The 14,298-nt window shown below is 38.0% G+C and overlaps 5 protein-coding genes across 6 annotated transcripts in view; 3 read left to right on the top strand and 2 right to left on the bottom strand.

Moving 5' to 3' along the window:
- The window catches only part of LOC123009216 (ATP-binding cassette sub-family D member), an 8,091-nt gene extending 2,100 nt beyond the window's left edge, over window positions 1-5,991 (top strand). The window contains exons 2-6 of the mRNA XM_044405376.1: window positions 491-1,118; window positions 2,507-3,377; window positions 5,046-5,514; window positions 5,563-5,688; window positions 5,740-5,991. Of these exons, the coding sequence (XP_044261311.1) occupies window positions 528-1,118; window positions 2,507-3,377; window positions 5,046-5,514; window positions 5,563-5,688; window positions 5,740-5,920 (2,238 nt within the window). The 5' untranslated portion in view covers window positions 491-527 and the 3' untranslated portion in view covers window positions 5,921-5,991. The remainder of the gene's footprint in view (window positions 1-490; window positions 1,119-2,506; window positions 3,378-5,045; window positions 5,515-5,562; window positions 5,689-5,739) is intronic.
- Window positions 5,992-7,292: 1,301 nt separating this feature from the next.
- Window positions 7,293-8,187, bottom strand: LOC123009223 (exosome complex component CSL4). The gene has a single exon (XM_044405387.1). It carries the CDS (start codon window positions 7,936-7,938, stop codon window positions 7,336-7,338), a length of 603 nt encoding a protein of 200 aa, XP_044261322.1. The 5' UTR covers window positions 7,939-8,187; the 3' UTR covers window positions 7,293-7,335.
- Window positions 8,007-9,267, top strand: LOC123009221 (39S ribosomal protein L44, mitochondrial). Its single transcript, XM_044405385.1, has 3 exons — window positions 8,007-8,314; window positions 8,365-8,801; window positions 8,847-9,267. The coding sequence occupies exons 1-3, from the start codon at window positions 8,239-8,241 to the stop codon at window positions 9,225-9,227; spliced, it is 894 nt and encodes a 297-aa protein (XP_044261320.1). The 5' UTR covers window positions 8,007-8,238; the 3' UTR covers window positions 9,228-9,267.
- On the bottom strand, window positions 9,215-11,507 carry LOC123009217 (centromere protein J). The gene is made up of 5 exons (XM_044405378.1): window positions 10,793-11,507; window positions 10,397-10,748; window positions 9,672-10,352; window positions 9,426-9,621; window positions 9,215-9,378 (listed from the first exon to the last, which is right to left on the bottom strand). Exons 1-5 carry the CDS (start codon window positions 11,448-11,450, stop codon window positions 9,250-9,252), a joined length of 2,016 nt encoding a protein of 671 aa, XP_044261313.1. The 5' UTR covers window positions 11,451-11,507; the 3' UTR covers window positions 9,215-9,249.
- Window positions 11,508-11,869: 362 nt separating this feature from the next.
- LOC123008711 (rhomboid-related protein 3-like) lies at window positions 11,870-13,382 on the top strand. 2 transcript variants are annotated; one of them, XM_044404691.1, is made up of 4 exons: window positions 11,878-12,180; window positions 12,244-12,731; window positions 12,780-12,993; window positions 13,039-13,382. In XM_044404691.1, the coding sequence occupies exons 1-4, from the start codon at window positions 12,061-12,063 to the stop codon at window positions 13,342-13,344; spliced, it is 1,128 nt and encodes a 375-aa protein (XP_044260626.1). In that variant the 5' UTR covers window positions 11,878-12,060; the 3' UTR covers window positions 13,345-13,382. The 2 variants fall into 2 exon arrangements, with proteins under 2 accessions (XP_044260625.1, XP_044260626.1); XM_044404690.1 differs by having other exon boundaries at window positions 11,870-12,731.
- The last annotated feature ends 916 nt before the right edge of the window (window positions 13,383-14,298 follow it).

Here is a 14,298-nt window from a genome sequence, read left to right as displayed (position 1 = left end):
CGTCTAATCCGACAATTTCAGTGTGGAACGATGGGTTACACTATACCTTTATTCCCAGTTTTAAATTTTCTAAAACCAAAATTTTGATTTTTGACAAGTTAAATACGCCGATTTTTTTTTCGTTTTTCTTGCAAATTATTCTAAAAATCAAGTCGGCTGCTACTACTAATTACCTTTTGTCTTTCCAAATTCGTGAAATTACCGTTTCCGGCTTCTGTGCATTTTTTACAAAAAAAAATGTTGACCAATCGTCTAATCAGACAATTTCAGTGTGGAACGATGGGTCACACCATATCTTTATTCCCACTTTAAAATTCCCTAAAACAAAACTTTGATTTTAATTGCCTCAAAGATCAGTATAAAACCCAACCGAATCGGTTTTTTAATTCATTTTTTGCGAAGTCACGTAAGTGAATTTACGTCAAAAACTAGTTTTTGATTCACGGTCAAGCGAGCGATCTAGTTGTCTTGATTTTCAATTTTTTTGTAGGGAAACGCCAACTTGATGGTTTTGGAGGTGTGTGAAAATGCCGACGGTTGTGTCGAAATTCTTGTCGAAGAGCGAAACGGCTCTGAATTTGAATCGGAGGGCGCTTTCGGGGGCCGTTGTGGCCGCTGCGCTTTTTGCCTACACGTACAAAGTCGCCTATCCTCTTCTAACACGTAAAAACGACGTAAACATCAACAATAATCTAGTCAGGAGAACTATCCAAAATGGACTTAAGGGCAATGGGCCGAAACGGCACCGATTACGTAACACCATCCCTGCACTCAATCTACAGTTTATTTTGCAATTTATCAAGTTGGCGAGGATTATGATACCGAGTGTTTTTTGTGCCGAAATTGGATTGTTGGGAGGGCATACGACTTTTCTGTTTTTGAGGACGTTTTTGAGTATTTATGTGGCGAATTTGGAGGGGGCCATTGTCAAGTATATTGTGAGGAAGGAGCCGAAGAATTTTATTAAACAGTTGATGAAATGGTTTGCTGTTGCGATTCCAGCCACTTTTATCAATAGTATGATCAAATTTTTGGAAAGTAAAATTGCGTTGAGCTTTAGGACGAGGCTAGTGGAGCATTCGTATCAATTGTATTTCAAAAACCAAAGTTATTACAGGGTAAGTAGCGATTTTAAGCAAACTATTATTACCTATCGACTAGTCGGGAAATTTCAGTCTGGAAAGATGGGTCACACTATAGCATTTTTTTGACGTTTTAATTTCCAAAAAAAATTTTGGTTTTCAAATTATTCAAAAACTTTGAATTTTTTATGTAATTTTTATACGTACTTTACTCAAATTATGTCACGTAGTTACATTGATTAGGTTTGGTTAACTTTTTTTTTAAGTTTTTTGATATGCCATTGACCTTAGAAGTATTTTTCATAGACTGAGCATTTTTTTATCAAAATAATTTTATAAATTGAGTAATTGGTTAATTTTAGTGTGGAATGATGGGTCACACTGTGACGATAATTTCAAATAATTTTTTTTTTTCAAAAAAATTTTGATTTTTTGGCAAGATGAAAACGACATTTTGATTTGAGTTTAGTTACAAATTATACTTAAAATTAAGCCGGCTGGTACTACTAATTACTTTTTTGCCTCTCAACCTCGTGAAATTACCGTTTCTGGCTTTTGTATCTTTTTTTTGAAGAAAACATGCCACCAATCGTCTAATCAGTCAATTTCAGTCTGGGAAGATGGGTCACATTCTAGCATTTATCTGACGTTTTAATCTCAAAAAAATTTTTTGGTTTTCAAACTTTGAAGTTTTTAATTAATTTTTATACGTGTTTTGCTCGGATTTTGTTACATTGATTAAATTGGTTGTTTTTTTTGTATTTTTTTGATTTCCTATTGACCTAAGAAGTACTTTTTATAGACCCTAAGCAACTTTTTAACGAAACAATGCCAGAAATTGACTAATTGGTAAATTTTAGTATGGTACGATGGGTCACACTGAGACGTAATTTTCAAATTTTTTTTTCAAAAAAATTTTGATTTTTTGAAAAGTTAAAAACGACAATTTGATTTGGGTGTTTTTGCAAATTATACTTACAATTAAGCGGTCTGAGACCACTTTTTGTTTCCCCAAACCGTTAAAATTACGATTTTCGGTCTCTGTGCATTTTTTTACAAAAAAAACTAGACCAATAGTATAATCAGACAATTTCAGTGTGGAACGATGGGTCAGACTATACCTTTATTCCTAGTTTTAAATTCTCAAAAAAACAAAACTTTGATTTTTTGATAAGTTAAAAACGACAATTTGATTTGATATTTTTGCAAATTATACTTAAAAATAAAGTCGGCTGATACTACTAATTACTTTTTGGCCCCTCTAAACCCGTGAACTTACCGTTTCCCGCCCCTATGGATTTTTTAAGAAAAAAAACCGCCAAAAACCGTCTAATCAGACAATTTCAGTCTGGAACGATGGGTCACACTATACCTTTATTCCCACTTTTAAATTCCCAAAAACCCAAAATTTTGATTTTTGGCAGGTGACAGTTCTCGACGGCCGTCTCGACAACTGCGCCCAACGCTTGACCGACGATATCGAGACAGTTGCCAGCACTGTATCGCATTTATACGGCCAAATAACCAAACCCATGTTCGATATCCTCCTAATGGCCATCGCATTGGCCAATTTGGTCAAAAGTCGCAACGCGAATCTCATCACCGGTCCCGCCATCATTTCCGGTGTCGTAATATTCTCCGCTTTGGTTTTGCGACTGGTTTCGCCCCGTTTTGGGCAACTGGTGGCCCAGGAGGCCGAAAAAAAGGGCTATTTGCGCCACGTCCACTCCCGGATTGTCTCAAACGCCGAGGAGATCGCCTTCTATGGGGGCCACAAGGTCGAACAATCGCAATTGCGGAGCGCCTTCCGGATTTTGGCCCAACATATGGAGCACATGTTTGGGGTGAAATTGTGGTTTGTTATGTTGGAGCAGTTTTTGATGAAATATGTGTGGTCCGGCACTGGAATGATCGTCGTTTCGTTGCCTATTTTGTTGGCTAGTGGGCCGGGTAAAGCGCCAACTGCGAAAAAATTGATCAATTTGCCGATTTTGAGCGAGGAGCCGGCTGTGGCAACAGTGGCTGAAGGGGAAGTTTACGATAGTGTCTCAGAAAGGACGCATTATTTCACCACTGCGAAAAATCTACTCATTACGGGCTCAAATGCCGTCGAAAGATTAATGTCGAGTTATAAAGATATCGTTGAATTGGCGGGACATACGGCCAGAGTGGCCAACATGTTCACGGTTTTAGAAGAAGCGAGTCAAGGGATTTATCACAAGACGTTGGTGGAGAAAAAGGAGAAGTGTGGGGACTTTGAAATTGAGTTTAAAGGCGACCAACCGCTCGCCAAAGGTTTGTATTGCCAAATTTGAGATGCCCGGTCAATTTCAGTCTGGAAAGATGGGTCACACTATACCCCTATTTCAATTTTTACAATTTTTTCAATTTTTACATTTCCAAAAAAAAAGTATATAACGGCACAAAACACAGAAATGGCTACTGGTTTTTGCATGAAAATTTTTTTGTAGCTATAAATATTAATTTAAAAGATGTTGCCGCATTATTGACACTTTTGAAGTAATGTTTCTAAAAAAAAAACAAACTGGTGCTCTAACTTCCGAAAATTGAAAAAGACTATTACCGTTAGGTTTATTAGGACGTTTCAGTGTGGAATGATGGGTCACACTATACCCGAATTTTGAAGTTTATTTTACTAAAAAGTCACTCAAACTGAAAATATAATTTTTGTTAAAAATTTTAATCAAATTTTATAGTTTTACAAGGTTTGTCTAAAGTGTTCATCTAAAAATTAAACATAATTTTACTCATTTTGAGCCCTAATAATTTCAAAAAATAGGTAAAAACGGCTCAGGAGTCAGTCCAAAATCCGTAGTTTTAATTCCATTCAATTTTCCGGCACATTTCAGTGTGGAAAGATGGGTCACACTTTAGCTTTATTTTGATGTTTAATTTTTCAAAAAAATTGTCAAGATGGCTTAAGAAATTTTGGAAAAATTTTTTTTTGCAAATCTTAAAATTTCAAATGAAAAATGAGCGTCACGATATTAATTTATGTGGGGCGCAAACTTTTTCACAAAAATAGTGGAAAGCGGCTCAAAACCCGGAAAAAATTAGAAATTTTGTTACCATTGAAGTAATCGGTAAGTTTCAGTGTGGAAAGATGGGTCACACTTTAGCTTTATTTTGATGTTTAATTTTTCAAAAAAATGCAAAGATGGCTTAAGAAATTTTGGAAATAATTTTTTTTTTAGTAAATATTAAAATTTAAGTGAAAAATGAGCGTCACGATATTAATTTGTGTGGGGCTCGAATTTTTTCAAAAAAATATTGAAAAGCGGCTCAAAACCCGGAAAAAATTAGAAATTTTGTTACCATTGAAGTAATCGGTAAGTTTCAGTGTGGAAAGATGGGTCACACTTTAGCCTTATTTTGCTGTCTAAATGTTTTAAAAATGAGTCAAAATGGCGTAAAACGGAAAAACGCTACATTTTTTTTTAAGTTTTTTTTGAATGGTGAAATTTTAATGGAAAAAATGAGCGATATAATACTGACTTATAATATATAATACTGACTTACTGTACATTCGAATTTTTTCAAAAAAAAAATAGTAAATAACAGCTCAAAATCTTATTAAAAGTTTAAAATTTTGTCACTATTGAATTAATCAGTAAATTGTGGTGTGGAACGATAGGTCACACTATAACATTATTTTAATGTTTGGTCTTTCAAAAAAATAGCCAAAATGGCTTAACTTAGGAAAACAACATTTTTTTCAAATTTTTTTTATTGAATCGCGAAATTACAATCTGAATGATGACATGACACGTCACTATGACATCGACTCATTTTGGGCTCAAAAAAACACCAAAAACGCCCCCAAATCATAAAAAAAACTTGAAAATTTGTCCAAAATCGGCTTCCCCGGTAAATTCCACCCTGGAACGAGGGGTCACACCATACCCCAAATCGCACTTTGAAACTCCAAATTCACCTTTCCAGGCAAACTAATCGTCTCGAGCACCAACGAAATCATCCTAAAGAACGTCCCCATCGTGACCCCCAATTGCGACGTGGTTTGCCCCTCTTTAAGCGTCGAATTAAAACCAGGCCAACATTTACTCATCACGGGCCCCAACGGCTGCGGCAAATCCAGTCTTTTCCGCATTTTGAGCGGTTTATGGCCCATATATGGGGGCGAATTGCACACACCGAAAAACTCCATGTTCTACATCCCCCAACGGCCCTACATGGTCATCGGGAACTTGCGCGACCAAATCATATACCCCGACACCGCCACTGACATGATCAACAAGCAAGTGACCGAGGATGACCTTCGCAAAATCATGCGATTGGTGCACCTGGAGCACATCGTCGAGAGGGACACCTTCCACCAGGTCAAAGACTGGACTGACATTTTATCAGGGGGCGAGAAACAACGAATGGCAATCGCGCGGTTGTTCTACCACAAGTGGGTATTTAACTCGCCAAAGTTGGCACCACTGAGCGCTTTTTTCAGGCCCAAATACGCACTCTTGGATGAATGCACGTCAGCGGTGTCCATCGACGTGGAAAGCTTCATTTATCAAACCGCCATTGACATGGGAATCACACTTTTAACAATCACGCATCGACCCACTTTGTGGTAAAAATTCGAATTTTGGCGCGAAATTTTCTCATTTTTTTTTTCTTTCAGGAAATTCCACACACACATTTTGCAATTTGACGGCACGGGTGCGTGGAAATTTGAAGAATTGAATGCCAACAATCGACTCACTTTGAAGAAAGAAAAAGAAGAATTGATGAAGAAGAAAAGCACCCAAGAAACCATTCAAAGGCTCAATGAACTGAACAAACTTTTAGGCGAAGACCACTAGACAATTAGTTCGATAGCTGTAGCGGTGAATTGACAAATATTACAATAAAGTGATTTATTTATTAAAATGAATTTCAATCGTTGTATTACTGGCTCAAAATCTTATTAAAACTTCAAAATTTTGTCACTATTGAACTAATCAGTAAATTGTAGTGTGAAACGATAGGTCACACTATAACATTATTTTGATGTTTGGTTTTTCAAAAAATAGCCAAAATGGCTCAATCTAGGAAAACAACATTTTTTTTTATTGAATCGCGAAATTACAATCTGAATGATAACATGACACGTCACTATGAAATCGACTAGTTTTGGGCTCAAAAAACGCCAAAAACGCCTCCAAATCATCAAAAAAATAAAATTTGCCCAAAATCGGCTTCCCCGGTAAATTCCACCCTGGAACGAGGGGTCACACCATACCCCAAATCGCACTTTGAAACTCCAAATTCACTTTGAAGAAAGAAAAAGAAGAAGAAATGCACCGAAGAAACCATTCAAAAGCTCAATGAACTGAAGAAACTTTTAGGCGAAGACCACTAGACAATTAGTTCGATACCTGTAGCGGTGAATTAACAAATATTACAATAAAGTGATTTATTTGTATTTATATATTTGTTGTTGTATTACTGGTTGCATAACCTTCAATGTCAAAAATTATTTAAATTGTTATTTTCCAAAAAAGTAAAGTCAAACCAATTAAAATTAATTTCTTTACAAATAAATGAGTCGAATTCTTGACTCTTGTATAAATTTTAAAGCCTTTTTTTGATGGAAAAAATAAACGGTATAATACTGACTTATTATACATTCGAATTTTTTCAAAAAAAATAGTAAAAAACGGCTCAAAATCTTATTAAAACGCCAAAAACGGCCCCAAACATCCAAAAAAATTAAAATTTGCCCAAAATCGGCTTCCCCGGTAAATTCCACCCTGGAACGAGGGGTCACATCATACCCCAAATCGCACTTTGAAACTCCAAATTCACTTTGAATAAAGAAAAGGAAGAATTGATGAAGAAGAAAAGCACCAAAGAAAACATTCAAAAGCTCAATGAACTGAACAAACTTTTAGGCGAAGACCACAAGACAATAAAGTGATTTATTTACTAAAATGAATTTCAATCGTTGTATTACTGGTTGCCTAACCTTTAATGTCAAAAATTATTTGAATTGTTATTTTCCAGAAAAATAAAGTGAAACCAATTAAAATTAATTTCTTTACAAAGAAATGAGTCGAATTCTTGACTCTTGTATAAATTTTAAAACTTTTTTTGCCATAAAATTAATATATTATTTTTTGGTGTGTATATTTAGTTGCATAACTTCAGGCGTAAAGGAGATTTCAGCCGTTTCAGGGAATAAAAACACTCGTAATGAATGAAAATTAACTTTATTTGATCAAAATTATTGCGTTTTTTATTTATTCATTTCCTTTTGGACCGTTTCGGGTACGACCCTCGCCACTTTGCGTGCCTCCTTCACAAACGTCCTCGAGCACTGCATTTCCGTCCAGCTCACCGGCACCATGAGGCCCCCATGTTCGGAATGCGCCGTCACGACCCCCAACTCGTTCTCCGCCGTGGACAACTGATACGTGTGGGCCTCCGTAATGGGTAAAACCCTCGCTAGAATCACATCTCCCGGTCTGAAACTTTTGTAAATCTCCACGCGGTCCTTCTCCGCCGCTCTCACGTCCTCCTTGCGCAGAATCCCGCGATATTGGCGCCCCAAAACCTTGTCTCCGATGCATTTAATGTAGCATTTGCAGAATTGTTGGGTGATTGTGTGGATTTGAGCGGTGACGATGTCCCCCTGGGACGGCACGAGGGTTTCTTTGCCCGAACTGTGCACTTCGATGATTTCGATATTGTCTTTGGGGATGATGTCGACGACTCCGGCGAGGGTGGAGTAGATGTAGCCCCCACGTTCGTACGTGCCTTGACCTGACACGTGGGAGGGGTCCGAGAGGCACAAACGCTGGCCCGGGAGGCACACTAGGGGGTCCCCAACCCGCGACATGCCGAAAATACCAAGAAATTTGCAAAAAAACGCGACAACTTTTTAGGTTATGTCAAATGTCAACTAGTCAACTGTCAATTTTTTATTTAATTTATAAAAAAAAAGCTTCCAACTACTTAAGTGTCTTTAGTGTTCCTCAATTTCTCACAAAACCACAATAAACTGTCTTTTTTAATTTTTTAATCCCCCGAACGTGATACCAAATTACAGGTTTCTGTAACCCACCACCAACCCGACATAACCTCAATCTCCTCAACACTAAAATATTTCTTGAAAACTTGTATTTTTTTTTGTTATGAGATGTCTTTTTGTCGTTACGCGGCCCTCCGAGCATCTCGACTTATCCTCAGACAAGTCACGTCGCCCCAAATTACTGGTAAGTTCACCCCAAATTTCATAACCTCAATATAATTTTCACGTTTCAAGAAACTCGCGAAATAAAACGATGGGTGGCCCCCGTCTTGAAAGAATTGAAGCGACGGAGGGATAAAGTGGGGCCCGAGGAGCCTTCACCCCGCTCCACTTTCTTAGAGTGGAATTACGAGGCCGAAATTTTTGCATTTGGGAAACGACTTGGGGAGGAATTTGATCGTAAATTACTGAAACAAGCCCTAACACATCGGTCTTATGTCAGTCTTGAAGAGGACAAAGCCAAAGAGAAGGGACTCGAAAATGAGAAAGTTGATAGTAATTATCAATTAATCAAACAAGGGGGCGCTTTAATCTCCAATTATATTAAAACCGAGCTGGGGGAGAAGTACCCAAAAGACGTCGTGGGTGCTCTTCATGATTATTTGACATCGGTTGATATGTTGTCACACGTGGCTGTTCATTTGGGGCTCAAAGACATTGTTTTGACTTCTGTGAGTCTCAAATTTTGAGTTTTCGTGTTTTTAGTATGATTTTAGGAATTCCCGGTTGAAAATGAGACACTTGCTGACACACTCAAGGCCGTAGTTGCTGCCTTAAAGGAGTCTCAAAACCAGGAGAGGGCCCACTTGTTCATTAAAGACTTTTTATTAAGTCAATTGACCGGTAAAGAGATTTATGATATTTGGACACCTGATAGCCCCCTTGCGTACTTAACGTCGCTTTTATCAAAGAAAGGTGTGACTGAAATTGAGCCCCGTTTGTGTAATAAATCGGCCACCAATACGATTCTAGCCAATTACCAAGTGGGGCTATACAATAATAAAAAATTGCTAGGGATTGGATGGGGCGAAAGCGTGGAAATCGCCAAAGACACCGCAGCCCTAAACGCAATCCAACGTCTCAATTACGGAAAATAATTTAATTAATTAGTAAAATAAATCATAAATGCGTATCTAAGACAAGTTTCCCATTACAATCCTTAATTCTAACCCGCCCATTGGCATATTTTGTTTCCTGGGTACCATCTGGGTGCAAAATTTTAACAGTACCATCTGGGTATTCGCGACTCTACAAACCAATCATGTGATAAATGTCAAAATTTTCAATTGTTTCACCTTGAATTCTTTTGTTTCGATTTCTTTTTGTCCATTGGGCAAAAGTAAAATCTTGTCGCCATTTTTCGCAATTTTGACAAGTGAACCATCGCTGTATTTAGTTTCCAAAGTGCCGTCAGGGTGCGTTGTTTGAACAGCGCCATCTGGTAGTGTAATTTCGCACTTACCGTCCGGAAATCGCCTCTCAATTACGCCCCTACAAACATTTAAATTAAACATCAAGTCGGCTGTGTTTTCATGGCCTACTCTGGGAATTCCACCACTTCCAAGCCATCAGCGAACGTCGTTTGAGTGATTTTTCGATTGGTGAAAAAATATTTGACAGTTCCGTCCAATAAATTGGTTTCCTGTCGATCACCATTGAAAAATTTGACAGTTATGAAATTACCATCGGGGGAAACTGTCTTGATGTTGCCATTAGGGTACTTCACTTGTTTCGTACCGTCGTCATGGTAATCAGTTTCCTGTGATTGGTTGAAATAATTGCTTGTTTCTGATTGGTTCTTGAAAGTGTTTTCGTATTCTTCCACTAGAGGGGGCTTTGCCATTTCCAGAAATGAGTCAGTCTGGTCCAGGGATGGAATTTTTTCGATTTTTTCGCTACTTTTGGTTTTAATCGTCTCTTGGGTCAGTTTCGTGACGTTTTTGCTGATTTCTTGGAGGATTTTCGAGTCGGCCGATTTCCGTTTGAGTTTTTGTGTGGCGGAAAGTTTGGCATTTTCTTTCGTTAGTTTTTCCAGTTCGGTTTTCAATTGGGAATTTTCCTTTTCGAGTTGTTTGATTTGGTTGCGAAGACGGGCTTGAGTCATCCCATTTTTCGACTCTTTTAATTTGAGAGTTTCACTCAAGTCGGCCACTTCCTGTCTCAAGTTGCTTATTTCCTGGCGTTCTTTCTTGTTCGGGCGATTTTGCGACTCTTTCATGAACCTAAAACAAGAATTTAGAAAAAAATTGGACTAAATGCAACACACATTTGGAAGGCTTGTCTCTCTTTTGCGAGTTTTTTCCTCGCTACGTCAGTCTCAAACTCGAAATTCGCCTTCTGGTCCTCAAATTCGTGCTTTCGCCTCAAAAAATCGCCCTCTTTTTGCTCCAATTGTCTCCGTAGTTCGTTTAACCGGTTTTTATCCTCAATTAAATCCTTGAGTTTGTCCTCAAACTCGCTTATTTTTCGTTTGAGTTTATCACCACAAATTGCACACTCATTGCTTGGCTCAGTCCCCACCCCAATATCGCGTTTTGGCCCCCTTAAAGTCACCTCTAAATCCTCACTTGAGACCTCACTGCTTGACCATTTGTCCTCATCTGAAGCTTCAATAATCGCTAAAACCGAAAATTAGTTCAAAAAAAATAAAGAAACTACTCACAAGGCACATCAGGGGGCTTCATCCGAGTCTCGGCCAAACTTTTCAGTCTTAAGAGAATCTCAGCGATGTCTTTGCGCTCCAAATCAGTCTCGATGACCCCATCGTCGTCCTGTGCCCCCCAATGGACCCGATTTTTACTCGGAGTGCTCGATAAAATCCTCAAAACACTCGAATTCGTTGAACAGAAACTACTATTCTCGGCTTTCTCCTCCAACGCCTCAAAAATCCTCAATTCTTTCTCGAGGGCTTTCTCGTAGAGCGTTTGCTCGCCAGGGGTCCCCCAAGTCGCTTTGGGTGTCACCACCGGGGCCCTTGTCGCTTTTTTCCTCAGTTTGGGCTGACTTTTCATCCGAAAGCGCTCCAAACCGGTTCCTTTTTTCAAAAAAGGCCGTTTGGGTTTCGGGGGCACAAGTTGGGGGCCAGGATCCAAGGCAAGCTTCTCCTCGAGTAACTCATGGAAGCTTTTAGTGGGGGAAATTACCTGACTTTCCCAGTTTTTCCGTGAATTTTCATTTGAGGAATCAAAAGCTGAAAGACCCTCAATGGTCTGATAGTCCGAAGCTGTGGTCACGTTTGCACTTTTGAGTAAATCGTCGTGGTTTTCTTGCCATTTTTTCAGTTCTTGGAGGCGTTGAAGGAGGTGGGGCGAAAGGGGCATTGTTTTGAAGGGTTTTTCATAAAAGTTTGAGGTTAGGTGCCGTTGACATTGTTTTGAATTTGAATTTGGGGGAAATGTAGCCAACGTAAAAGCACCAACTAAAGGAAGTTAAGTCACTAAAACTATTAAAAAAATGCCAGAAAAAGGCAATTTAAAAATAAAAATCAAGTAGAAAATGAGTTATAATTTGTTTGATTTCTCTTCCCGCACATTTTTTTAATCCAAATTGTGTTAAATTTTAAATAAGACAATAAACATCGACGCCATTTTGTCCTAACTAACAAAACGCGGCAAATTTGAATAAATCAAAGTTTGTTTACACACTATATCAATAAACGATTGGTGTAACCTTGTAATAATGATTCATCATTAATCTATAGGAAATTCCGGTCCCCACATTGTTTTTTTGTAATCTTAACAACGAACAATGTAAAGGCCACTTCTTTCACAATTTAATTATACAAAATTAGTGTTCTCCCTGACATTGCTTTAAAATGACACGAAAGCTGAATAAAAAATTAAATATTTGACATTCCTGGCAATTCGGGGAATGCCTATATCTAATCTTATCTAAAACTAAAAAATTTGATTGACTCAATGATCAAAAAAAATGGCAACGAGCAAGTCGCTTCACCTGGAATTGAAAAATCTGGACCAAGAGTCCCAAATCCCCCTCAATCGCACCCCCACGTCCCCCTCCGAGCAGTATTACCGCAGTATTTTCGACCGGGTAAGTACCGAAATAAAACCCCAAATTTATTGTTTTATTTTTATGAAAAGTAAAATTTTCAAGGCCGATGCTAACAAAGATGGGGCTGTCACACCCCACGAGCTTGAAGTAGTCGTCGATAGGTTAAGTCTCACTGATGAGCCCCCATCGCAAGACTTCATTCGCCAAATCCACAAAATGGCCGACAAAAACCAAGATGGAAGATTGGATTTCGATGAGTTTGTTACCATGATTAAAACACAGCCCCTTTTCAGGAAAATCGTAACAAGATACGTGAATTTCATCCTCCCGAGGAGGAAATTGGGGGCTGTTGATGTCACACAAGTTGATGGTTTTGGTGGCGAATACGAGGATCAGTACAAGTTTTGCCCCCCTAAAGTGGGGATGGTTATAATTTCGGTCATCGAATTGATTTTCTTCTTTATTGATGAGTATCGTGAGAGAAATTCGACAATGTTTGCGTCGGGCCCCATGGCACAATTGTTTATTTATGATCCGGAGAGGCGCTACGAAGCTTGGCGGTATCTCACTTACATGTTTGTCCACATCGGGTGAGTTGGTAACATTGTCGTGGGGAAATCACACTTGGGGACTTTTAGTTATTTGCATTTGGTGGTGAATCTAGTCGTGCAGGTTTTCCTAGGGATTCCCCTGGAAATGGTGCACAGTTGGTGGCGCGTCCTTTTGGTTTATGTCACAGGAGTGGTGGCTGGGTCTCTCGGGACGTCGATCACAGACCCGAAGGCTAAGTTGGCTGGGGCCAGTGGTGGGGTTTACTCGCTCATTACTGCACATATTGCCACTATAATAATGGTGAAAGTCCCTAGTTTTTGTCAAGGAATGAATGATTTTTTGCAGAATTGGAGCCAAATGAGTATGCCTTTTGTTCAATTGGCGATTTTTTTACTAATAACTGGAGTTGATGTTGGCAATTCGATTTATAACCGGTATTGGGCCAACTTGGATGAGCCTATTGGGTACATGGCCCACTTTTCGGGGGCCCTGGCTGGGCTTTTGGTCGGAATTTGTGTTTTGAGAAATTTGAAAATTACCAAAAAGGAGAATATTATTTGGTGGGTGTCAATAGCCCTGTATTTGGTGTTAATGTTAGTGGCGATTTTATGGAACATTTTTTATACTGATTATTTCCCGACACAGAAATGATCATTTTGTACTAATTTTTATAAAATAAAAGCCAAAAACTGAAACTTCTAGTTCTTTTTTTCATTTTTACATTTGTAACCCCCAAAACTTATGCAACTACAAATACACGCGTGTGTTTGTGTATGCCGAATATTACCAACCTTGATAAAATGCAATGAAGCGCGCAAATTCAAATCTGAAAATTTTAAACGTGAATATCTCGAAAAGTGTGCATCGCACGTAAAAATGAAGTATGTCAAAAAAAATGCGCAATGAAAGGTTGTAGCGAATACCTTAATCAAATTTGATTTTGGCGATGGTCATTTTCTTATCTCGCTTAGGAAAAACAAAATACCTAGCTCATTTTATATTTTAAAAATATATGCTTCCAGCTGAGATGTATGAGGGGTGACACGATAGGGTTATTTTTAGTTTAAAAAATCCACCCCTAAAATGTTTTTTACACCATGCAATTTGTTTTACGTCATGTAGTAGGGTTATGAGTAAAGAAAATAATGTCATAGTTTGAGATTTTTTTGGTGAGTAAAAACCGAGATATTGAATTAAATTATGTCGGAAGAATTTTTTTTTATTGTCTGGTTTTCATTATTCGATTCTCGTGATTTTTCTCAATCTTGTAAGTTAATATTATAGGCTTAAAACATCTTTGAAAGTTCTAAAAATTGCGAAATTTATGAAATTTTGGCCCTACCAAAAACTACTAGTAAGTCTTAATTTTGATTTTAAATAACACTATACAGGTCCTAAAGCTCAATCGTAAAAAGTGGGACTTAAAAAAAAAAAAAAAAAGTGTTTATCTAATATGATTTGTTTGACCTATTTGCTTTATCGTAATCCGATGCAAGTTACAAAACTTGTTGAAACTTGGCCCAATGACGTTTTATGCACTTATTTGAGTCCTTAAGACCTCTAGGAATGTAAAAAACGTAAAATAGATCAATTTTAAAGATAAAT

The sequence above is a fragment of the Tribolium madens genome, unplaced genomic scaffold (assembly GCF_015345945.1).
Source record: "Tribolium madens isolate multiple individuals breed KSU strain unplaced genomic scaffold, Tmad_KSU_1.1 Scaffold_71;HRSCAF=194;Tcas5.2_LG6, whole genome shotgun sequence".
NCBI lineage: Eukaryota > Metazoa > Arthropoda > Insecta > Coleoptera > Tenebrionidae > Tribolium > Tribolium madens.
This window is presented reverse-complemented; position numbering and strand designations above follow the sequence as displayed.